Here is a 26,704-nt window from a genome sequence, read left to right on the forward strand (position 1 = left end):
GTCCGTGATAGCGTGAACATCCTCCACCTTCTGCACTATACGTGCAGTATAAAGACTGTAGCGGGCCTCTGCTCACAACGCAAAAGAAACAGATGGAGCGGGAGCCCACCACACCGTGTTCTAGACGCCATCTAACCTCATCTGAAATATATTCTGTACTTGACTTTCTTCGGTGCGTTTCACGTCCCTTAGCCTATCTAGTCTTGCTTCTCCCACTTCCCCTGAAGTGGGTTGACATGAGCATTGAGCATTACAGAACAGAGAGAAGGGGACCGTGTCAGAGGAGACCCCCCAGCACAGATTCTGTGGGAAAGTGAGGAGGAAACCCGAGAGCCCCAAATTCGTTCTCCCAGGTGTACAAGGACAAAGGAAACCCCCACTAGCCAAGTTGGCGAGACATCACGTCCACTCTACAGGGTACACAGTGTACCCTCGAGGTAGGTGAACAAACGAGAAACCCGAGCCGCCTCATGGCCTTTGCAGCCTCGCAGGTATCCTCTCGTTGGCGTGGAGCAGCCGGTTTCCCACAGGTCCGTGCACTGCCAGGGAGGCGCGCACGCTCTCAGCGCCGCTGGTTGCCAGGAGACATGCCCAGCCACCTCCTCCAATCAGCACGCACCTCTTTGCGTCCAATCACAGAAGCCAGAAGAGCGGTAGTCGGAGGTGAAAGGTCACGCTGCTATTTGGCGGCCATTTCTCTGGAAGCTACGCGGCTGGGGCCCTGCTGTGGCTACTCCAGTCACGAGGGTCGGACGACAGCTGGGTCGGCGGCGAGTAGCCTGCAGCATTTGCCCACTACTGCAGCAGTAGTCGCGATGGTAAGGAGAAAGAGAGAGGCCAGTGTCCCGTGAGAGAGGGAGAGAGAGAAGGCGGGTGACCAGCGTTGCCGGGCCTGGTGGTTGGTTCTCGCGTTTCCCATTCATCCGCGTGAGGCGCGGCGCGCCGGGTTGCCAGCACTTTTCTCCCTGCTCTGGGTGTCTGAGGCGCGCCCTCCTTCCGAAGCGCTCACCTCCGCAGGAGTGCCCCTGCCCCCTTCCCCGTCTTCTTCGTTTTGTATCCGAGCCTGAGGTGTCCTTGCTGCCTGGGGCCACAGGGCTGGGGTAAAAATGCAGCGGTTTTTCACGTCCCACTTATCACACTCCACAATCCGCTTTCGTCCCGTGATGTTGGGGGGCCCTGCAGCCCTTCGGAATACAGAGCCCAGACTTTGAGCATTCTCCTGTTCGTTTAGCAAAGCTTTACAGAGCGCCTGCCACCTGCCAGGGCCAGGCAACATTCTAGGTGCTAGGAATATAAGATAAAAAGTACTGGTGCGGACCCTGCTCTAGGTTAACTCAGACATTAATCAGACAACGATAAATACATAATTTCGAATAACGTTAACTGCTAAGAAGGGAGCAAACAGGGTGCTCTGAGGGGGGCGCCGTGGTACGTTAGAAGAGTGGTTACAGATGGCATCCCTTGGAGGAGGGATTGAACCTGAAACCTAAGCGATATGAAATGCAGCCCCGTGAAGAGCAGGAGGAAGCGTGTGTACCTCAAGCTCAGGGAACAGGAGCACAGGCTCTGAGGCCGGAAGGAACACCTGACTAGCTGGAGGAATTGAGAGAAAGCCACAGCCGCCTGCAAGGATAGTGGTCATGAGATAGGGTCGGGGAAGACCTCTTAGGCCGTTTTAGGAGGTCTGGGTTCCACTCCAAGTGCAGTTGGAAGCCATCGAAGCATTTTAAGCAGAGATATGGTATGATAAAAATAATACTTGTCGTGTGGCTAATAAGTTGGAGAAAGACAAGAGTGAAAACTGGAGACCCATTTGAGATCTCTCTGAATGTGGTTATTCTAGAGGGGTTTAGTAGCCAAGTTTCTTGGTTGTTTTCTTTCTTTGGGCCGATGAGTGAGCAGATGAGGAAAGGAAGAAGAGTCTGAATTCACTGGGGGTACTACCGGTTTGCTGAATAAACAAACATTAAGTGACTGCCCATATGTAGGAGGCACTGCAAAGTCAAAGAAGACCCAGTCCTAGCTCCTGGAGTTCAGTTGAAGATCGTGGAGCATGATCTGCCCCTGCCTCCTTCTGTAGCCTCATACAAAACTAATTTGTGTGTCCCTGAGATCCCTTGTTGATTCACTCTTCCCTCCTTTTACACAGGTACCCCCCCACCCCACCCCGCCAGATCAGCCCTTTTCCCTCTGGAAATACCTCTCATCCTTTAAAACAGAGGCATTACTTATTTCAGGCAACTCTTCCTTTTCTTTTAACCCTGGATTGTTTGATTGTTTGGTACCCTTGTACATAGCATATCTCCTCTTACTACGTTGCAAAATAATTGTCCATTTGCATGTGTTTTGGCCCTCCCCCCTCCCACTGTGGGCCTGAGGACAGGGACTGTTATCTGCTTTTTTTTTTTTTTTCTTTTTTCTTTTTTCTGCCTTTACCTTTGTTTCTTTATGGCCTTGGAACAGTGAGTGATGTATATTAGGTGTTCAGTGTTTCTTAAGTGAACAGTGAATACTTTTATGAGTCTTGATGGATTGAAGGTGAAATTGGCTAACTGGGTATTTAAATTTCTCGGATGCTCTTCAACAAAAGTGAAAATTGTGTAATAATGTGAGAGGGAATCAAGAGTTTTGCTTCATTTGGAACTATAAAATATTGGTGATTTGATAGAGAAGAGAGTAGGTAATGGAAGCCAAACTAAGGAAAAATAATCAGTTGGGTTCTTTTTTTGTTCTTTGTGCAGAGTTTGCCCCTCAATCCCAAACCTTTCCTCAATGGATTAACAGGAAAGCCAGTAATGGTGAAGCTTAAGTGGGGAATGGAGTACAAAGGCTACCTGGTGTCTGTAGATGGCTATATGAACATGCAGGTAAGCTGAAGAGTTACAAAGATCATTAAATTGTATTTTTTTTTCTTCATCTGACTCCTCAAAGGTTTAGTGTGACTTACAAAGATGTAATTAATTTAATTGACAAACACAGAGCAAAATTCAGGAATAAAGTCAAGGCCAAGGAGGGTGTTGTAACTGTGATAACTATGTATGAGACATATTAAACCAAAATTCAAGCACAGATTTGACTCCTAGTGGTTAAAAGTAAGAAGAGCTCAGACATTTGATTCACAATGCCATAAGACAAATACACTAGAGTTTGCAGAAAAAGCAAAACTTTTCCCAGCACTTAGCTCTGAGAGAAACTTTTCCAGTGAAATTCTTAAGTCTTTTGATGAATGCTAAATGTACAACATCAAAGTAATTTGATAAAAGCAATTCTTGAGGGAGAAGACAGACCGACCAAAAGAATTGATGAACTGGCTACTTGTCTGTTAAACTAGCTTCTATAAATGTTTCAGCCAGGTTTTGTTTTTTGTTTTTAATTGAGGTAAAATATATATAGCACAAAATTTACCACTTTAACCATTTTCAAGTGTGCAACTCAGTGGCATTAACTGCATTCACATGGTTGTGCATCCATCACCATTATCCATTTCAAGAACTTTTTCATCATCCCAAAGGGAAACTCTGTGCCCATTAAACAGTAACTCCCCATTCCCTTTGCCTCTTGGTAAACACTGTTCTTTTTGTCTTTATTCTAGGAACCTCATATAAGTGGAATCCTACAATATTTGTCCTTGTGTGTCTGGCTTATTTCATTCAGCATGGTGTTTTCAGGGTTCATCCATGTTGTAGCACGTATCGGAATTTCATTCCTTTTTATGGTTGAAATATTCCATTGTGTGTAGCGGTCCCTCAGTATCCTTGGGGGATTGGTTCCAGGACCTGCCTGGTATACTGAAATCCACAGATGCTTGAGTCCATAGTTGGCCCTCCGTATCCGTGGTTCTGCATCAGCTCGTTCATGCAGTCTCAAACCTGTGTTTTTCAAGGGTCAACTCTACCTCATTTTAATCGTTCTGTTGGTGAATATTTGAATTGTTTCCACCTTTTGACTTGTGAATAATGCAGTGAACATAGGTGTACAAATATCAGTTAGAGTCTCTACTTTCAGTTCTTTTGAGTCTGTATCCAGAAGTGGAATTGCTGGATCATACAGTAATTCTTTGTTTAATTTTTTGAGGAGCTGCCAGACTGTTTTCCACAGCAGCTGCACCATTTTACGTTCCACCAACAATGTACAAGGGATCCAGTTTCTTAACATCCTCACCAACACTTGTTATTTTCTGTCTGTTTTTAATAGTCATCCTAATGAGTGTGAAGTGGTATCTCATTGTTTCGATTTGCATTTTCTTAATGATTAGTGATGTTAAGATCTTTTTATGTGCTTATTGGTCATTTACATATCTTTGGAGAAATGCCTGTTGATGTCCTTTGTCCGTTTTTAAATTGGGGTGTTTGGTTTTTTGTTGCTTAATTCAATAGTTTTCAGCCAGGTTTTTTTTTTTTTTTTAAACTTTTGGGTTTATTTATTTATTTATTTATTTATTTATTTATTTATGGCTGTGTTGGGTCTTCTTCGTTTCTGTGCGAGGGCTTTCTCTAGTTACGGCAAGTGGGGGCCACTCTTCATCGCGGTGCGCGGGCCTCTCATTATCGCGGCCTCTCTTGTTGCGGAGCACAGGCTCCAGAAGCGCAGGCTCAGTAATTGTGGCTCACGGGCCTAGTTGCTCTGCAGCATGTGGGATCTTCCCAGACCAGGGCTGGAACCCGTGTCCCCTGCATTGACAGGCAGACTTTCAACCACTGCGCCACCAGGGAAGCCCCTCAGCCAGGTTTTTGAAGAAAGAGTTTGAGGTTATATTTTCCTGAAGTGCAGGTATTTATGTGACTGATTAATGGCTGATGAATGAATTTTAAAGGGTACCTAGATAGATGGTCAAACCAGTCGTGACTCCAAGTATTCCAAACTGGTAGTGCTGTAGGCAGAGTACTAATAGGAGCACTTGTAGGCCCAAAGCTGAGATTTTCCTTAATTTAAGAGTTTACCACCTGAACAGACAATGCTCAGGTCCCCAAAGTTCTTATAGAGCATGGTTTTGGCCTGGAAAATTCCCTAAGCAGGAATCATTTACCAAGGCCATAGAGAAATTTGAAAACTATATCCATTGTGCTGAAAATGTTCCAGACTTAGATAGTGGTGATAATTACATAACTTTATGAATATACTAAAAACCACTGACTTGTATACTTTAAAAGAGAATTTTATAAGAATTATATCTCATTAAAAGAAAGGAATAAAGAATACCCACCAAATATTTGGTTTTAGAAGTAATATAGCTTCCTAGTGAACCTACCAGAGTTATGAAATGTATCTCTGAGTAACTAACCACATTGGTGATGCTTTTGAGTTTATTCACTCAGTGAATATTTACTGAGAGCCCCTTATGTGCCTGGCACTGTGACTACACCAGTGAACAAAACAAAGTCCCTATCCTCAAGAAGTTTGTGTTTTAGTGATGGGAGATGGTAATATAATGTGATATGATATCAGTAATGATAGATGCTATGGAGAAAAAGAAAGCAGAAATGGAAGAGGGTGACAAGAGTGTACAATATTAGATGGGATAGCCAGGGAAAGCCTCTCTGAGGAAGTAAATTTAAAAAGAGACCAGAATTGAATGAGCAACTGAAGAGAGTGTTTGGGGAAGGAGCATCCCAATTTGAGGGAACAGCAAGTTGCAAAGGCTTTGCGGCAGAAACATGCTTTTTCTTTTCAAGGCAAAACAAGAAGGTGAGGGCAGAGTGAGTTACAGGAAGTATGATAGAAAGATTGGAATGGTAGTCATGGAAGACCTTTTAAGGGATTGTAAGAATTTTGGGTTTTATTTAAAATGTGATAATATACAAACAGCTCATACAACTCAATATCAAAAAAAAAAACAACCAAACAACCCAATCAAAAAATGGGCAGAAGACCTAAATAGACATTTCTCCAAAGAAGACATACAGATGGCCAAGAGTCACATGAAAAGATGCTCAACATCACTAATTATTAGAAATATGCAAATCAAAACTACAATGAGGTATCACCTCACACCGGTCAGAAGGGCCATCATTAAAAAGTCTACAAATAATAAATGCTGGAGAGGGTGTGGAGAAAAGGGAACCCTCCTACACTGTTGGTGGGAATGTAAATTGGTGCAGCCACTATGGAGAACAGTATGGGGGGGTTCCTTAAAAAACTAAAAAATAGAGTTACCATTATGACCCAGCAGTCCCACTCCCGGGCATATATCTGGAGAAAGCACTAATTCAAAAAGATACATGCACCCCAGTGTTCATAGCAGCACTATTTATAATAGCCAAGACATGGAAGCAACCTAAATGTCCATCGACAGATGAGTGAATAAAGGAGATGTGGTACATATGTATCACACACACACAATGGAATATTACTCAGCCACAAAAAGAATGCAGTAATGCCATTTGCAGCAACATGGATGGACCTAAATAAAGATGATCATACTAAGTGAAGTAAGTCAGACAGAAAAAGACAAATATCATATGATATCACTTAAATGTGGAATCTAAAAAATGATACAAATGAACTTATTTATAAAACAGAAACAGACTCAGAGACATAGAAAACAAACCTATGGTTACCAAAGGGGAAGGAGTGGGGAGAGATAAATTAGGAGCTTGGGATTAACAGATACACACTGCTGTGTATAAAATAGATAAACAAGGACCCACTGTATAAAACAGGGAACTGTAACTATATTCAATATCTTATAATAACCTATAATGGAAAAGAATCTGAAAAATGTATGTGTAACTGAATTACTTTGCTGTGCACCTGAAACTAACACTTCATTGTAAATCAGCTATAGTTCAATTTTTTAAAGTGTGGTAGAAGGCCTTTGGAGCATTATTATAGTTTAGAAACCAGCCAAATGTTGGTGAACATCTGCTGGAAATCACTTTTAAAAAAATTAGTTGATGTTAATACATTATTTCTGAGAGCTATTGCATACAAAACTAATTGTTGGCAACAATTTCAGACAAAACCATATCCCCTGAGTATAAGAGGTTATTTTTTGTTCTCTATAGGAGAAGGAATAATATCCAGTAGCATTATTAATTCATTAACATGTTTTAAATGCCTTACCTTATATCCTCTCTAAGACCTATTTTTCTTTCCCTTTGCCCACTTGCCTAGTTAATGAAGGAAACTTCCCTGTTTCCTTTCTATCTTGTTCATTTCTTTTGTGAGTCCCAGTAGCACTGATTGTAATTTTTTTAAATTATAAGTAAAGTTTATTATCTTTATGTAAAAGGAAAGCTAAACATTTTGATGTAAAATTAGAAATAATAGAGTTCTCTAAAGTAACTATAAAGGTCACTCTTAATTAAACCTCCTCTTAAGAACTTATTTTTTTCCTGTTTATTAGCACATAATTTTTAAAAATTCTTATTCAGTTCTTTAGTTTGGTTGTTGACTAATATAAGAGTATTTGGTATTTTAGCCATAGCTTTTGTACCCATTGGGTTCCTCAGTATGATATAATGCTATTACTCTGAGAAAAGTTAATGTCTGTTTCTTTAGACCTGAATTATTCACAGCTTATTCATAAATTGGAGACTGTCTTCCTTGACATGTTGTTTTAATGTTTAATAGAAAGAAATATTACATTATTGAGATATTTAAAAAATTGTGTTGAAACGAGCTTTATTATATATCAGTTCTACATCCATCAATGTTAACTTTACTGAATGTTTATATGAAACCAAAAAGTACTACAGTAGTAATAGAAAGCTAATCTTCTAATTATTGTAGGTAAATGTGAGTCATTGGTACCGAAAGGTCTCAGTTAATAAGTTCTCTCACCAATATTAGGTGTATAATACTATTTTCCTCTTGTGTGATTATACTAATATATTTTCTTTTTATTTAAAGCTTGCAAACACAGAAGAATACATAGATGGAGCATTATCTGGACATCTGGGTGAAGTTTTAATAAGGTAACAAAACATCAGTAGTTTATATAAGGAGTTACTGGTGAGCAGTAAAAATACCTGTTTAAATAAACTATTAGTGCCCCAATCTCAGGATTACTTTTTTTTAATCACTATTAATTTAATATAACATTCTACAACTAGACTTCAAGATTCTTGAAATTGTTAAACTTGTCAAAGCAGGTTTAAATATTTTGGAGCTGTTCATTCTTAAGGTTTTTCTAGTGTTGATATTAAACTTTCTAGCTCTTAACTGTACCTTTTTCAGTGGTTTTATTTGCAAGAGCTTGGTTTTGAATTTTAGGTGGGTCTGGCTGCTATTAGGATTCATATTATACTTATTTTCTAGAACTAGCTTCACATCTCCAAATTCTAGTCATTGTTCCCTTTGGAAGATCATAAAGATACCATTTTATAACAACCGCATGGTATAAAAATGAGTGTCACGTGCTCTTTAACAAACCAAAGGTAAATTTTTTTAAAAAAGAGAAAGAAATGATGTGATTTTAGCATTAATATTTTTGTAATGAAAAAATCTAATAAAAGTAGTAATTCAGATCTTATATGGTTTCTTGTTGGAACAACAAAATGGACTGTTTTTCTGTTTACAGGTGTAATAATGTCCTTTATATCAGGGGTGTTGAAGAAGAAGAAGAAGATGGGGAAATGAGAGAATAGCATCTTTCGGGGGGAATTTTTTTTATATATATTTGTAGACAATAAAGATTTGTTTGTTTTTCAACTTGACTGTGAGCTATTCATATTCAGATATTTACATGCAGAGCTCAAATGTTGAAACAGTTGAAAAATTATTCACAGAACTAATGCTTTAAAAGCCACCCAACTTTATTCAAGTTGGTTTTCATGTAAGCCCAATGCTGTAATTTTTTTTTCTATAAGGGAAATTTATTTATATGCTCTATAAATGTTTATGAAAGTCAATTTTAGCCCTTGTAATTGTGTATTAACTGAGACCTTTTAAAAGCAACTGTTTCTTTTAAAGTTATTTTTGAGCCACTTTTGACACGTATAAAGTTGAATATTTTCTTAGAGTTAATATAGACTGTATTATTTTACTTAGTAGTCAATAAGTTACATGTTAATTCTATATCAGTGTGAGCTAAATGATATGCACATTACAGCTAAAATTGAAACATCACCTGAAAATTAAAATGGTTTTGAGTATAGAACACAACAGAAATTGTGAACTGACATTTAGGCTGAAGACATACGGTTTGTTCACTTGAGAGAATTAAGTTTTCTGAACAGAACCCCTTAATGTGAATTAAAAATCAGTCTCATGGTTGGTTATGTCTCATTATGTTCTCATGAGAACATAATCTAGTAGTTTTCATTTAAGTTTTAAACTCCTCAAATCAATATTTTAGAGTTGCACATTGTTAAAATGTATACTCCACAATGATAAAATTTACACTATGAACTTTCCTGTGGACTGGTTGAAAAAAAAAAGATTATTTAAAGTCTTAGGTTGTCAGGATGCCATTATTGCACTTAAATGGTCATTCACCATACAGTTACATCAGTAAGGTCACTTTGGATGTGTATCCCCACCTGGGACAACAGAAAGTATAAATGTTTAGCTATATAGAATAATGGTTAGGATATGGATAATAAAGGTCTTCAACAAAAGAAAATAACTCCCATTTCCAATCCTAAGGGCCTTTTAGAGTAAGGACCTGTCTTCCTGAAATTGGTTAGGCCTGTGTGTGGGGCAGAATATTGCCATTACTGAAAAGCAAAAATCTACAAAATATGCCTAAAGCATTCTGGTTATAAATGTCTTACTGCTCCTATTCAAGTGAAAAAATATTCTTCCTGCAGTGATTTTGTTCTTGTATCCTTGACTAAAAGTAGTTCACGTTTGTTACCAGATGGAGGTTTTGAGCGGTAGATAAGTCGTCTTCCCAGCTGAAACAAAAGAAAAAGTACTTAATATTTTCATATAACCATTTTCTATTGAAGTGTAACTAAAATACTAATATTAACTTGATTTTTCCTAAGAATAATATAGTTTAAAATAGTAAATAATAATCCCAATTATAAAGGGATTGATAACCTAATGGATGTCCAAATGCAGGCAAAGTTAAGTAACGAATGGAGCACCATGGTATGCAGAAGACAGGGCAGTTAGGTTTTATGGGGAAGTGGGAGGATTTAGATAAAGTCATCAGATAGCTTGTGTTTCAGATATGCTAAGCTTAGAGAAACTCCATGTTTTAGGCCAACACTTCATTTCTCAGTAACTGCCATAGCTAATTTCTACTCCATTGGTTGGAAGAGATCACTTTCCTCTGCTAAGCAACAGCTGACTGGCATTTAAAAATCCTGTAAAACAAAAACTTGAGAAAACCATGTACTATTTTCTTAGGCACTAGAAATCCTGTTGGCTCTTGGTCCCACCAGGAGAGGCTTAGGGATACCCCAGTTCATACCTATTTATTCTCTCTGGAGCATATACTCAAGTATATCATACTAATCTTTCTCTTTGAGTCTTTTCTCCCCCTTCTCCTTATTCATTTATTTATTTTTTGTTTTGCCTTTATATCTGAATTTGTATAAATTAAATGGATAAGAAAACTTCTGTTGACATGAAATTTGATGGGATGTTTCCATTGTGCCTCAAAAGGGGCACCAACCCTTTGTGTGACTGTCCCCTGCATTGCAGAATGTTTGACATTCCTGACTCCAGGGAACTAAATAGCACTAGCAATCCTCCCCTCATTATAACAACAAAAACATCCTTAGAGGACTGGAATCCTTGAATTCCTTTCCTAATGTCATATTTTTTCCCCCACTGGTGATGATCTCCTTTGATAACCTTTGTTATTTCTGTCTGAGAAAATTGCCAGTGATGAAATGTCCTAAATGTCCTCTGAAAGAGTAAAATCTTCTTTCAGAGGTCTTCATACATTGTTGACTTATCAACATTCTTTCTCCAGTTTTCTTCCAGATTTAGTTTTCATTCTCATTTTTAGTTTGTTAATTCAGTAAGCATTTATTGAGTGTCCACTATGTGCCAGGCATTGGGGATACAAAGGTCATAAAACTCATTCGTGGTCTAAAAGGAAAGATGAATATATTAAAAAATAATCACTTTAATTTGGTGAGTTTAGTAAATAATAGTGTATACATGTAGCAGGGTGATGAATGGTTAATTCTCTCTTAGAAGAAGAGAAGTTAGGTCTTCATAGGCAGAGTTGAACTAGATAAGTACAGACCCTTTTAAAGATGAAATGCTTATTTAAATAAAATTAATCATCACTTTTTGATATAGTACATATTAACAGTTACCATACTTCAGAACTTTAAGTACTTACCTCAAAGGCTGTTGTGAGGCGCACAAGCATTCACTATAGGTTAGCTGTGACTATGGTGAGAATCAATGTCCATATTAGCTTTGCAGATAACTATGAGATTGCCCTCCTGGAATATACTTCAGACTCTAGCTCAGAGGAGGGAGAGTGGCATATAGAAACAAAAGGCCCTTCACACCCAGGGGGAGTCATAGACCATGTGCACTCTGTGACTGCCCAATTCTAAACTTATTGAACAGGTAATCTTGAAATATGAAGAACCTTGGCTTCTGGTCAGATTCTGCTGCTAAATCTGAAGTGACTCTGGGTAAATTATTTTAACTTCAACTATAAGTCTCATTATTTTTACAATGTGAGGATTAAAAGACCCTTCCAGTAATACGTAATTCACTTACTATTACTTTTTTAGTTCTCTAGTTTCATGGCACCTGGAGCTAAAGAAAAAGAGGAGAGGGGAGAGGTTTCTTTTACCAAAAAGTTAGTCTAATGGAGAACTGTAGAACCAGTAATTTGAATCATTCTAAAAGTAGCAAGGAACCAGAGAGAGATCAATTTAAGCTGTTAGCAATCTTACTGAAGTTTAACCTGGATAAATTAGATGAGTTAGGTATTTTGGTTTTGCACCACAGAAGCCCTCACACATTGATGTAGTGGAACCTATTAATAACAAAACACAAACCTTTTTCTTTGGTTGTGCTACTGCCCTTTCCAGAGCAGCTTTTAGCCTTTCCTCCTGGTGTTTTTGTTTTTCTTTCACTTTCTCTTCACGCAACCTGTCAAGAGGGGAAGACATTGTTCTAACTATAAATCACAGAAGTAAAAAAGACCTACATCATTACTATTTGGTAAAGAATTATCTAAATATTATAAAGTTTCCTTTAAGGTTAAATGAAAATAATACTTCATCTTCACCCAAATCTATGGGTTTTGAATATTCAGGTGAAATTTCAACAACAAATCCTGTTTGTGTTGAAATGGGAAGAAAATGCATGTCACCATTTTGGAAGAAGTAAAATCTACCGAAATCTTGGTCTAAAACAAGCACCTCAGCAAAGCTTTCTCATCACTCCATTTACAGTTCAGTACTTCGCAGTTAATCCGTATGACGGCCACTTGAATTAATTTCCAGCTATTTCCCCCCTTTTTAAACCTTTTTGTTGAAGTATAATGTGCAGAAAAGTACACAGATCACAAGTGTATATAGTTCAATGGATAACCACAAAAACATACTTTCCAGTAAATCTTTTTGAATGTTATCCTCAAATTAAGGCCAAGAAATACTATTTGTCTTTGTTCTCTTTAGGGTTGTTATGAGGATAAAATTAAATGAGCTGACTTATGCAAACTGTCTAGTCCAATGCCTGGTGCAGAATAACCACTGGACAAGTGATAGCTTTTTTATGGATGTATATAATTATCAATGTAAAATTCACTGAACATTTTTTACGCAAAATTAGGTGTTATGTTAGGTGCCTCCAAACCATGGGAAAAATCCAGTAAAATTCTCCTTTTGATAAGAATGATAAGTAATTGGAATTAGATTCATGTATCACTACTGGAAATAGTAGAAATTACAAGATGCAAATGCTCTTAGTGTAATTAGTCAAAGGTCATCTTCTGGAAGGAGTGATCTTTCATTTATGATTTCTTAAAACATTTGCTTCATATTCAATAAAATCCCATCAGGATCACCTTAATATATTCTGGACTTTGTTTTTATATGGAGGAAACAATATCCCCCCCACCCCAGTAATGTAAGCAGTAACAAAGTATCTAATATTAATGGCTACTCTTTGAGTACTTACTATATGCCAAGCATGCTTTAGGGCTTTTACATAGATTATTTAATTTAATCCTCACAACAACCCTGTGAGATAAGTTCCATTATTACTGCCATTTTACAGATAAGGAAACTGAAACTTAAGAGAGGTTGTGTGGCCTGCCTAAGGTCACAAAAGTTGTAAATGGCGGAACCTGGATTGAACCCAGGCAGGTCAGCTCTAATTCCCATGCTCATAACCATAGTTCTAGTATGCCTGGCAACATGTTTTTTTGCTATAACATGAACATTATTCCACCTATAAGCATTCTCTATATGCTACATTATACTAAGGATCATATTATATTTATAATAATCATTGCCTCAAAGGTAGTATGTACATAAAATCCTTATTTAACTTGGTATGGAAATTTGTAAATCAGTAGATTCTCCAGGAAAGGCCCCAAGCTAGGCAAAGATGTGGGGACATGGGGGCTGGGCAGGGGTGGAGGTGAGGGTGGTGGTATGTGTTCCAGGGATGATAATCTTCATGAGATTATCTTGAGGAATAAATGACTTAATGAGTAAATGTGATGTATGTAAGTGTTGGCAGTTAGGAACTGAGGAAAACCCTCATTACATGGCTCTAACTTTCAAACAATTCCTTCATAGATTGAGTCTCCCTGTAGTTCTCCAATGAAAGGCTCCTAATTCTAGTCTTGGGCCCTTCACCACAAGTATAGTTCTCCTTCTACATGATAGCCCTTTGAAAATTTTCATGTAAGTAGTGAATATTCACTCTGAAAATTCACTTTTTCAGGCTAGAAGGACCTCTTGCCCATCCAAAACTATGTCATTTGCCCCTGATGAGCTCTTTCCTTCACAGTGCTCGTTTTACCATTGATAACGAGATATTTATTTCGTAAGAATATGGATGTTATGTGTCTCCACACTAAATAATAGCTCCATGAGGAGGGCAGGGCTGAGTTTGATTCCACTGTATCTCTATATGGCGTATAATAGAGACTTGCCATATAACAGACTTCCTTAATGTGTGTGGAATCCAAGCAAAAACAGCTTCTCATTAAGTCTTTCACTACATTTATATCATAAGACAGTGACTGTACTTTTGCCGTCGTTCTTTCTGTTTCATCCTCTCAATTGCCTCCACGTTTTCTTTGGGAATGGATTCAATGAGATCACTCAGTTCCACCAGGCGAGACTCTACTTTTACCAGCTTTTGAACTGGGTTGAGGCTGCCAACCTCAGCATCTCCAATGCAGACTTTGTATACTTGATTAATTTTTTTACTAAGAGAGTCTATCAGTTTTTCCTGAGGTTGAGAAGAAAAGGAGAGCAGAAAACATAAAATTTCATTACTATTTTCTTGTTCATTCAATAAACATAAAATTCCCTTTTACTATATTATAATGAAAAAGGCTTTTATGTTCTAAATATTTCCTTTTTTAAAAGAAAAACTTTAATACAACATAGAACAGTGAGAAAATGCAGCATTGAATTTATATTATAATTTATAGTCAGATCATTACTATAGTAACACCTTGGATTATTTTCTTTAAAAATATTTCAGTCTAGGTATAAGAAGTAACTTAATAGGACAGATTGTCTTTTTGCTTGAATGTTTTTGTGTATCATTCCCATTCAAGTAGACACTACATAAACATTTTAAATCCTTTTTTTCCCCACTCTAATGCATTTCCTAGCAGCACAGTGTGTGAGCTCCCTTTTTTGCACTTACTATTCTATTTGGTAAAACTATAATCCTGTATGATAGTTATTTACGTACACGCCTTATCTCCCCTCTTAGACTGTAAGCACCTGGAAGGCAGGAGCTATTTCTTATTTTTACACTTATATCTAAAGCAGCACCTTGCACATAACTGTGCACTTAATAAATGTTTGCTGAATAAATGAATGCATTCTCTAAGAGCAAAAAAAAAGTTACAAGCAAACAGATTCCTAAGCTGGCCTATAAAACCTTTTGAGGAGTTTTCATTCTCTCCATTGGGAAGCCATTCTAGTACTCTAGTCTAAGCAGAAGCTTAGGCCAAACCTTGCTGATCCCTGTACCTGGCCACTGTGCCGTTTTAACTGTTGGTAGAGATGCTCGAGCTTGTAGGTAACATGTTTCGGGACCGTAAGGAAACTTTCTTTCTGTGTCTCCACTGTGTACCCGGCATTCGCAGATAAAAGGATCTCAATAAACTTCTGGGCAAAGTAAATCGTTCTCCAGGTAGCATCCTGCCCCCATTCCTGCTTCTGCTCAGGAAGATGAGAATCACCATAAAGCCAAGGACAAATAATACTCAAGACAGATGTAGCTCCAGGAGCCATGCGAGACCCCTCCTGAAACCACAGACTCATTACAGAGCCACCAACACTTAATTACAAGTTAAGATCTGTTACCAATAGTTTACTTCAAACAGCTTGTCTGTCCCACCTCCTAGTTTAACAAGCTTTCTGATGGTCCTGTTTGCCATAAAGTCCCCCGTTTTTCTTCTAAAGTAACACTTACTGTATTCCCTATTTATATTTAAAACATGCTTCTTCTAGGAAATTTGGAGAAATACAAAATAATGAAAAGTCAAAAAAAGCAAAAGTCCTATTTGCCATAAAGCTTCTTTTTTCTCTCCCTTTCTAAATAACATTTATTGTATTCCCTATTTATATTAACACATTCCTTTCAGAAACCATCAAGGGGCTAAAATATTGTACTTGGATATGAAAAAAATTACTGCAATGTGGGTCATTAAAAATATATATTCTGAGAAAACATCTTTAATATGAGAATGATTAGTAGTTGATGGAAGTTTTGTGGGGAAACCTCTTGAACACTTAGAAAGAGCTTTAGAGATGGATGGGCAGCGACCTTTAGCATGTCTTTTCTTTTTAAGTTCTGCCTGTCAAACAGGAGAGGAAAAGACAAGGAGAGATATTTTATTAAGATAAGTTAAGAACAGTGTAAGAAGTAGGATTGGGGAATGAAGTTAAAGAAAATACTCATGTATGAAAAAGAGATTGAGGGCCTGGCCCAACAGAGCAGAAGGACAAGGAAAAAGGGAGCTCAAGGCACAGGCCTACAGATGACAGAGAAGTAAAGTATCAGTCCCATCCCTGGAGCTGCCACCAGGTGGCGGGCCCAGCCCAGAGCACCTCAGAGGAGGGGCAGCCAAGAGAGGCTGCAAGAAGTGGGAGGAGCTGCTGCCTCCTGCTGTGTAGCGGGACAGGATCGTGACAGGACCGTGAAAAGCTCTGAATACTGGATATGAACTCTGGATGCCTTCAGCAGTGAGTGGGAAGTGATCTGACCAGAGCAATGTTTAGGAGAAATAGTTGTATCAGAACTGGATAGGCGAGGGGGTAGATGTCTAGATGACCTTTAAAGTCCTTTCCAACTCAAGGATTCTGTAGTTCTAATCCATGTCATGTTCTGCTGAGTGCTGACTGTAAACAACTTTCGCAATTGAACTTGATTAGCTCCCTGTGCCAAAGAACAATAAAACGAGAGATGAGGATGTTCTGCAAATTGAACAACGGAATAGCTTACATTCCATTTCATGTTCGATAAACAGACAACTGCACAAAACAACATGTATGAATCTCACAAACAATGTTGAGAGAAAGAAACCAGACAAGCCAGACATACTACATGATTCCATTTATATAAAGTTCAAAAACATGAAAGCTAATCGATGGTGAGAGAAGTCAAGATGGTAGAGACTGGAACGGGGTGTATGGTAGAGACTGGAACGGGGCATGCGGGAGGCTTCTGGGAGTGGTAATGGTGTGTTCACCTTGAGGAAACTCCTTGAGAGATAAACTTAGGATCCGTGTACTTTTCAATATTACATTATAGTTGAGTTTAAAATTTTATTTTAAAAGTAAAATATTGAATCAAGGAAAAATGTTTTTAGGGGATTAAGTACAGTTAAGAGTGTGGAAATTTTGAAAGAATAAAATACTCATAGCTCCAAAATACCTATGATAATTTATGAATGTCAAAATTAGACACAGCTATGCTTATTCACTCATAAAGGATTATGTTTTGCACATTTCAATATAGGAAAAGAATGGGAGTGGGGAAGCTGGAAAATCCTTAGAAAAGAATACTTTCCCCCCTGCCAATTGTCCTGCTCTGCCTCTGCTTCTCTGCCCCAACATTTCACATTTTTGGGAGATACTGTGAATTATTAGCTCCATTTTCCCAGAGTATATAATACACGGATGCCAAAATTACACTTGTGACCCAAATGTCATAGTCTTTAAAAAAGTAATTTGCAGATCAATTCTATCTTCTCAATTTAGGGCTCTGGTTGCTTCAAAGTTTGAGTATTGAGATGCCACTTTTTTTCGTAGCCACCCTAAATTTGGATGAAAGGGGCTTGGTGGAGGGCATGGGGAGATACCACTGATATTCACCTGACGTTTTTCATGTTAATCAGTTTCAGAATTATTTAGAACAGAATTGAAGGGTGGAAACAACCCAGGTGTCTGTCAACAGATGAATGGATAGACAAACTGTGGTATAAAAATACAGCGCAATATTATTTGGCTGTAAAAAGGAATGAAATTCTGACGCATGCTACAACATGGATGAACCTTGAAAACATGCTAAGTGAAATAAGCCATACACAGAAGTCCAGATACTGTATGCTTCCATATATATGAGGCAACTTTATAGAGACAGAAAGTAGAACAGAGGTTACCAGAAGCCGGAAGGTGGGGGAATGGGGAATTATTGTTTAATGGGTATAGAGTTTCTGTTTGGGATGATGAAAAATTCTGTAAATAGATAATGGTGATGCTATGCAATATTGCAAATATCCTTAATGCCACAGAATTGTACGCTTAAAATGGTTAAATTGTAAATTTTATGTTATGTGTATTTTACCACAATTTAAAAAAAGGTTTAAAAAAAAAAACCAGCATTGAAGAACTGAGAGGTGGCTGTCATCACACTTCCTGCTCTGGCAGCGCACAGCCCCATCCCCTCCTACCTCCGGGTGTTATGCCACCCTAGGAAATGTGGGCTGTGAAGGAGCCATACACAGGTTTGTCTTTTATAACCCTGCCCACCTATGGGTAGGGGAGCACAGTCATCTTCTGATAGAGTCCCCTTAAATCTACCTCTGTTTGAAAATCAAGTTCATAACTATAATTGTGATATTAGTCTCACATATGAGTTTTGAATTTTATTCATTTGAGATTTTTACAAGAAAACCAATGTTAGCTGGAGTTTGTTATGGGTCTTAAGACTAACCTAAGCATTCATTCAACAAACATTTATTGAGCACTTACTTTATGAGGACACTAAGCTGACTAGATAGGGTAAGACAATCCCTACCCTGGGGTTTGCATGGAGCTGGGAGAAACCAGCATGCAAACAGATAAGCACACATGGATCTATGCAGATCCAAAAGAGGCCACAATCTATTACAAGCTCACTGTTGGGAAGATAATTCCATTCAGTGCTGATTCAGTGCTTCCTCTGTTAATTATTTGCCCCTCAAATTAATACCAAAATGATCACAGGTAGTGAACTACTTCATATGTTTGGTAATATGTATACTGACTAAAAGAAATGTATTTATTCATTTATTTTTGGCTGTGTTGTGTCTTCGTTTCTGTGCGAGGGCTTTCTCTAGTTGCGGCAAGCGGGGGCCACTCTTCATCGCGGTGCACGGGCCTCTCACTATCATGGCCTCTCTTGTTGTGGAGCACAAGCTCCAGACGCGCAGGCTCAGCAGTTGTGGCTCACGGGCCCAGCTACTCCGCAGCATGTGGGATCCTCCCAGGCCAGGGCTCGAACCCGTGTCCCCTGCATTAGCAGGCAGACTCTCAACTACTGCGCCACCAGGGAAGCCCCATACTTTGTAACATTTTAAGAGAACTCCAATGCCAATTTGAATGCTTTCTATCTACTGTGTAAATTAGCTATTACATATTGACAAGGTAATTAGTTTCAAGCTGCTTTCCTGGCTCTATCATCAACCTGGGACTTGTGGTTTGCTTTAATTCCCCTATTCCAATGCTTAATACACAGGGAATGCAGATTATTATTATCATGAGCCAAAATAAAATTACTACAGGCAAAGAACGATTACCTGAGCATCTGAATTAAATTCTCCAAAACTAAATAGCCTGGACCTTAATTCCAGTTCTGCTGCTTTTTCCTCTTCTCTTACACAGTTAGCCTTAAGCATTTCCTTGTGTTCCAAAAGAAACTCTATGTTTGTATTTCTATTGCAAAAGAAGAAAGAGACCCTTGTCTGTAATTTGTGGTTTAGTGAAATAAGGCATCAGTCAGGAGCTTCAGCACTCCCTCCAGATCATGTGTCAACATCCTATGTCTAGCAAGCCAAATACAAGTTTATATTTTAAGACATTGACAAAGTACATGCAACTTTTCAGGTTAAAGTGAGAAAAATAAATGCACAGATGCTTTTTAACTTCCATCAGGAAGCATTTTCTCACCCCACCCCCACTTCTGTGGTTCCCCTGAGTCCCCCAAATAGAAAGCAGCAGAGCTGAGGTATCGGGAGCCCAAGCTGTGTGACCTAGTATGTCAGTGTTCTCAAACCTGGCTGATAATCAGAATATCTGAGGAGCCACTGGGTAAAGTACAGACTCCTGACTACTCACTTAGAGATTCTGATATAGATCCCCTTTTCCTGCCCAACCATACCCACCCCATCCCCTCAAATCATATTGTCAGGGCGGGGGCCCCATACACTGAGGACTGGGAGAGAGGAGACAAGGATTAAAAGGATACAGTAGTCTACTGGGTGGTTATGAGATTATGGTTTTAGGTTCTTAACTTATGAACAAGTTAATATGCTCCGAAGTTCAATGTAGTTTGACTTAACTATTTAAAAAGATTGCCGTCTTCTGATCCAGAAGACTCTTCCCAAAAAGGTTCTACACATTTTTAGAATGAGTAGATATAAAGATCTATTCTCTGCAACTTGAAGCTATTTTCCAAAATTGTAATCATATAAAATTTTAGAGTAGAAAGGAATTTTGTGAGTCATCAAATCCAGCCTCCTTCCCAACAGAAATCCTTTTTTATAATAGCCCTGATATATAAATATGTACATTATAAAATGATATAGTATTTAAGTCACACACACAAAAAAACTTTTGCTGAGAGTCACAGCCAAGGAAAATGCATTTATTAGCATTATCATCCAAAGCATGAATTGATTAGCCAGATGATAGCATAAAACTGTATGGAACAAAAATTAAGGCAGTAGGTGACATTTCAATTCTTTTTAATCTTTTAAATTGTCTTTTATTATTGCTAGCTAGGAAAATATTTTGACAAGTGAAAGTAGGGACTAAAATTAAACTAAAGCCAGTCTATTCTGTGTAAATATAACTTCTACCTTTTACACTCTTCAGTGTAAACTATTATTAACAAAAATCCCATCCTAAGTCCAGAGAGACCACAAGGAAGGGCCATACATAAATGAGTTGGACTTTATCTCTGGTTAGAAATCTGTTAATAGAATAAGTCTACTTGTTTTTAATGACTTACATTTTATCCTGTATAAGTTTTTCTCTTTTATTTACATCTTCAAGATTTTCATCTACATCTTGGGAGTATTGTACCAAAGTAAGATTCTGCTCTTCCAGCTCTGTGAGGACCTGAAGTAACTCTTCGGGTTCTTTGAAATAAAGTTCTGGCTCCTAATCAATCAATAATGAAGAATATAATTCACTTAAAAACATGCTACCTGTGTACATGTGACATCTAGGAAAAAAACAGTGGGGTAAAGGAATACCGTTCTGATTATGAGGGAGACATGGGCAGAGAGTGACAAAGGAGCCTATTTCCACGTGAGAGCTGGCCTTCAGGAAGAGAGCACTTTGGGTGTTAGGGGGAGATGAAGGTTATTAGAGAAGGGGAAAAGGAAGAGAGTGAGGAAAAGAGAAAGAAGAAGGGATGGAGCAGAGGAGGAGGCAAGGGCAGGAAAAAGGGAAAGGCAGGTCTAGGGAAAGGTAAGGGGAGAGGAACAGAAGAACGGGAAAGGCAGGTCTAGGGAAAGGTAAGGGGAGAGGAACAGAAGAACGAGAAAGACAGGAGGCTAAGTGAAGGTCATTTTCTCCCCACATTTTAATGATTTTCTATATTCCAAAATTTTAAGTATAAGTTTATATTACTTTAAGTAAATTTAATTATTAGCAAGATGACTTGGATATTTGCACACCCATGTTCATCACATTTACTATAGCCAAGAGGTGGAAGTAACCTAAATGTCCATCAACGGATGGATGGGTAAAGAAAATGTGGTATATCCATTCAGCCTTAAAAAAGAAGGAAATCCTGTCATTTGCTACAATATGGATAAACCTGGAAGATATGAGGACATGAGACTAAGCAAAATAAGCCAGTCACGAAAAGACAAATACTGCATGATTCCACTTTTACGAGGTATATAAAGTAATCAAACTCTTAGAAATGTAAAGTAGAACGTGGTTGCCCGGGGCTAGAGGGAGTGGGCATAGGGGAGTTGTTCAATTGGTGTATAGTTTCAGTTTTGCACGATGAAAAAGTTCTAGAGGTCTGTTACACATCAATGTGCTTATAGCTAACACTACAGTACCATACACTAAAAAATGGTTAAGATGGTAAATTATGTTTTTTCTACACTTAAAAAAAAAAGACTTGGATAAGGTATGTTATACATAATACATGGATGGTGTTTTCAAGTGTTTCCCATTCGTTTTGAGTTTCTGTGGTTATATTTAGGGTGGGATTGGCTCAAAGTCAGGGTTGTAGCCATACAGGGCTGTTTTGTTGAAGGTCAATTTATCTCGCAGTCCAGCTACCCAGTATATCTCAAGCCCCAATAAAATGATAAACAATCAGAAGGTGGTTATTTTTACAGGAAAATTGTAGATAATGTATATCTCCTAAATTGTTACCTTCTCATAGACCTTTATTTATTTATTTATTTATTTATTTATTTAATCTTTTGGCCACAACGTGTAGCATGCGGGATCTTAGTTCCCCGACCAGGGATGGAACCCATGCCCCCTGCAGTGGAAGCATGGAGTCTTAACCACTGGACTGCCAGGGAAGTCCTGACATTTATTTTTCATTAAATGTCTGATGACAAAGATGAACTGTATGTAACTGGAGAACAGTATCAAAATCATATTTTCTTCTGGAAAGTTGTGGAATATTTGGAATAGGACATTTTAATTTCAAAAGAAGAAATGAGCATCTATACTTTTCACCAAACACAATTTTTAAATCAAGAAAGATCATCTGGTTACCAGATCATAGTCCATATCATCATTTAAAAAGAATTCCAAACTGTCTTCTGAACTGATACTTTCAGCTCGGCTGTAAAAGAAAAAGAAAATGCCTGATTTCTGAGCCACTTTCTGTCAACAGATTTGCTTTCATTTCTAAATTGTCTTTGGAACCTAACTGTAACATAGTTCTTTTCAATAGCCTGTTTAGCCTTTTAGGGAATTGCTGATTGCAGGAATCCATGGATTCCATGAATATGCAAAAGAAAATCAGATTCAGTCCCAGACAAGGGTGACATACACAAACAGACCACAAGGAAGGGCCATGCCACATGATACCAATTATTTGAAGTGCATCTATAAAATTTCAAATTTAAAAAAAATTAAACAAACACATGACAATCTGCATTGCTACATCTGCTTTGTCCTTTTTAAGGCAGTCTTCTTGAGAAACTAAACATGTGCTCTAGTGCTCAAAACAAAACGTGTGTTCCAAGTAACACAATATTTGTCTTTTTTTTTTTTTTTTTCTTTTCAATATTTGTCTTTTTAAGAGTAGATTTTACCTTTTAAAATATCTTCTGATCAGGCTGAGGAAATGTTGGTTGGGGGGTGGGGTGGCTGATGAGGTACATCTTTAAAGAATAATTATATGGCTTGCAAGGTGGCTCTGGAAAAATCCTTTAAGAAGGATAAATTGAAAATGATTGGAATATTAAGAGGGGCAGGGACTAAGGAGAGAGTAAGGCGGCTGTTGGTGTGATCTAGGTAAGTAACACTTTCAAGTAGAGGGTAGTGATGATGGGAAAAGTGAGTAAATGGTTGGGGCTTGGGAGGAGAATCTAGAGATGCATGAAAGAAAGAATTCATGGGAACCAAGAATAGAAAGAGCTACTGGGGCCAAAGCAGAAGAGACAAAGATGACTCCAACGCTTGTAGTTTGTGAGCCTGGAATAATGGAGGTTGCACTAACAGGAAGGAAAATGGTTAAAGAATGGGATGAGAACAAGATTAAGATCTGCTTTGTTCATGTTGAGTTTGAGGGGACAAAATAACCTACCTGGAGCTGCCCGTTAGGCAATGGGAAATAAGTTGTAGGAAAACTGAGAAAGGGCCATAGAAGTAAATGAATATTTGGGAAACATCCCCTGAGAAAGCATTTGGTACTGCTGTCCATGCCACTCTTCTTGGATTCAGTGATAGCATTTTTTAATCAATCTTCTCCCACCTCTCTGATACTCTTTTACCTTTTGGGGTTCCTTTTCTTTGGGTCTGGTTCCTCAGCCTTCTTGCCTCTCATTCTAACCATTCTTTTGGGCTGATCTCATCCTCTCTCACAGATTCAACCATTGCTAATATACTGACTCTCACATCTCTCTCTCCTTCTCTTGAGCTCTGGACTTCAATGGCCAGCCTCTAACTGGACACCAGTATCCACTTGGGTGTCCCCTAGGGAGCTCAAACCAACACATCCAAGATCACACTCCTTATCCTCCTCCCAGGCCTGCTCCCCTTACTGTGTTCCCAGTATCATTGAATGACAACATCATACACCCGGTTGCCACACTAGACATTTGGGAGTTCTCTGTGGCCACTCTCTTTTCCTCACACTTCCCCCAAAGTGTAGGGGAAGCCTGTCAATACCACTTCCCTCATGTGTCCCACAGCCTTTCCTTCTTTGTTCCCGCTGGTTGAGGCAGTCCATTATCTCTCACCTGAGGAACTGTGACAACAGGCTCCTAACTGGCCCCTCCACCTCTAGTTTCATCCCTGTCCATTTTATTCTCTAAAATACCACCATATCCAATTTTCTAAAATGCAGATCTGATTGGGTCTCTGTCACACACTTGCTAAAACCCTCAGTGGCTCCCAGGGCACTTGGAACAAAACATAGACTCCTTTGGATGGCACCACTGCTTCCCTGTTCATGATACAATACCTATTTACCCCTCGAGCCTCGCCCACTTGCACCCTGCGGCCCAGCCATTCTGAACAGAGCCAAACGCCATCACCCCTGTCCCAGAAGGCCCCTCCCTCTTCCAGAGCGTGTCCTCACTGACCCCTCCTCCTCACCAGACGCAGCTTAGATGCCACCTGATCTGGAGGGTGTTCACTGATCCCGCCCTTGCTTTCCCAGTCCCTCACCTCTCCTCTGGGCTGAGAGTCCTTCCTTTGCATGCCTGTGGCATCCTGAGCTTATCCTTCCAATGGCCTTATCACATTATAGTGTAACTGACGAATTCCTTGTCTGTCTCCCTCTCTAGATGGTAAGCTCCTGGAGGGCAGAGACTGTCTTTTATTTATTGCTGGCCCTGCAGGGCACTCAATAAATATGTGCTGAGTAAATGAAGGAAACTAGGAGAGTGGTGAGCTTTCTGAGAGAGTGAATGTGACGTTTGAGTATTACTGTGTGCATCAACATGAAGAACCCTTATGATATTCTGTATTTGATTGTATCTTGACTCTGTTGATATCAATATCCTGGTTGTGATATTATACTACAATTTTGTAAGATGTTACTATTGGGGGAAACTGGGTAAACCGTAGTGGGACCTCTCTGTATTTTTTTCTTACAACTGCGTGTGAATCTACAATTATCTCAAAATGAAAATTTAATTAAAAACACAACAAAACAGTGACTCCTAAATGCCACAGAAGTGCAGTCACCCCAGGGCCCCTGGAATTCAGAGCACAGTGTCTGTGTTGGCTTTTGTCATGGATAATACAGTGCTGGCCCAGATCCTTCCTTTGGGGCTGATGCACCCATCCTAGACATCAACATATTTTCTTAAAAGCTCCCCTGGGGTAGCTAGGGTTGAGAACTACCAATTTATGAAATAATGAGTATAAATGAGTCAATAATCAAATAAGGGAAGAAACAAAAAATGCTTTATAGTCTTATTGCAGCAATTTTGAATGACATGGTAAAATTGCAAACACACAAGTCAGCAGTGGATTCAAACAACTGGGCAGTGAATTCTGAGAGGCAAAGACCCAAGATGCAGGGCGCAGGCAGTTTCTGCAAATAGCAGTTGTAGGCCCTCATCAAAGGGTGCAGGGAGGCCTATGAGAGCTTGGTCACCTCAGGAGCACATGGAACCACTACCTCCGGCATCTGTTATGGTGGGTGTGGATACGTGGTACATATGTTAAAGAAAGGCTAAAAGAAATATTTGCTAAAAAAAAAAAATTCACAGTTTCCAAGAGAGTTAATCAATATGTACCGTACTTTGATAAGGATGATTTCTTTTGCTCTAGGGTGGGAGTGGTCGTCTTGCGCGGTTTTGCTGTTCAGAATTTCCAGGAGAAGTCCATGTCATTGGTGATGGTGGAAGTGAAAAAAATAACATGTAATTAGAAGTGAGTCCTTGTTATTTGGTACAAGATATTCATTTTTTCTGCACCGATATGCCCATTACTTTTTTTTTTTTTTTAACTATTTTTTTAAAAAATTATTTATTTATTTTTGGCTGTGTTGGGTCTTCGTTTCTGTGCGAGGGCTTTCTCCAGTTGCGGCATGTGGGGGCCACTCTTCATTGCAGTGCGCAGGCCTCTCACTACCACGGCCTTTCTTGTTGCGGAGCACAGGCTCCAGACGCGCAGGCTCAGTAATTGTGGCTCACGGGCCTAGTTGCTCCGCGGCATGTGGGATCTTCCCAGACCAGGGCTCGAACCCGTGTCCCCTGCATTGGCAGGCAGATTCTCAACCACTGCGCCACCAGGGAAGCCCTGCCCATTACTTTTTAAAAATTATTATTAGAATAATAATCATATAGGAAATAGAGCTCTTTTATTCTACTACTTTTGGTTCCAAGCATAAAATCAAAGGCACTGTTTGGGGTGGGGGGTGCGTATTGTCAAAAACATGGCACAACTATTAAAGGTCACAAATCAGGGACGTAGATGGTGAAATATAAACCATGGTTCTATTTTTACCTAATCATACATATTTCTAATCACAGATTTTAAAAGATCAAGATATAAAATAAAAATTATGGACTTCAATTATTACATCTTGTGGAGAGACCTACCATAGGCCCATACAAGTCGCCCATGCACTCATTCCCCTGACAACAGTGTCTGGGCCTGACCCTGGTCTGAAACTGAGAAGTGGGCAAAACTGGTCTTGGGTCTCTGCATCCACTGGCCCCCAGGTCCCCTCACCCCAGCCAGGCCACGCTTCCTCATGCCTGTGCTCTCGTGACTTCCAATCACCCTTTCTGCTATTCTGTCTTGAAACCACAGCAGGTCCCACTCTCCCACCCTCTACCTGGGAAGTTCCTACTTATTCTTCAAAATCCAGCTCAAACGTCACCTCCTCTTAAAGACTCTTCTGGGACTTCCCTGGTGGCACAGTGGTTAAGAATCCGCCTGCCAATGCAGGGGACAAAGTTTCAATCCCTGGCCTGGGAAGATCC

At 39.1% G+C, this 26,704-nt stretch overlaps 2 protein-coding genes across 2 annotated transcripts in view; one reads left to right on the plus strand and one right to left on the minus strand.

Annotated features, from left to right (window-relative positions):
• The first annotated feature begins 661 nt into the window (after nt 1-661).
• On the plus strand, nt 662-8,652 carry SNRPF (small nuclear ribonucleoprotein polypeptide F). Its single transcript, XM_036865501.1, has 4 exons — nt 662-818; nt 2,742-2,867; nt 7,852-7,916; nt 8,522-8,652. The coding sequence occupies exons 1-4, from the start codon at nt 816-818 to the stop codon at nt 8,586-8,588; spliced, it is 261 nt and encodes an 86-aa protein (XP_036721396.1). The 5' UTR covers nt 662-815; the 3' UTR covers nt 8,589-8,652.
• A 144-nt stretch (nt 8,653-8,796) lies between these two features.
• CCDC38 (coiled-coil domain containing 38) overlaps nt 8,797-26,704 on the minus strand; it is a 44,336-nt gene continuing 26,428 nt past the window's right edge. Inside the window, 7 exon segments of the mRNA XM_036865499.1 lie at nt 8,797-9,839; nt 11,925-12,018; nt 14,132-14,337; nt 19,130-19,265; nt 20,563-20,714; nt 22,308-22,377; nt 25,516-25,573. Coding sequence (XP_036721394.1) covers nt 9,726-9,839; nt 11,925-12,018; nt 14,132-14,337; nt 19,130-19,265; nt 20,563-20,714; nt 22,308-22,377; nt 25,516-25,573 — 830 coding nt within the window. The 3' untranslated portion in view covers nt 8,797-9,725.

The sequence above is a fragment of the Balaenoptera musculus genome, chromosome 10 (assembly GCF_009873245.2).
Source record: "Balaenoptera musculus isolate JJ_BM4_2016_0621 chromosome 10, mBalMus1.pri.v3, whole genome shotgun sequence".
Taxonomy (NCBI): Eukaryota; Metazoa; Chordata; class Mammalia; order Artiodactyla; family Balaenopteridae; genus Balaenoptera; species Balaenoptera musculus.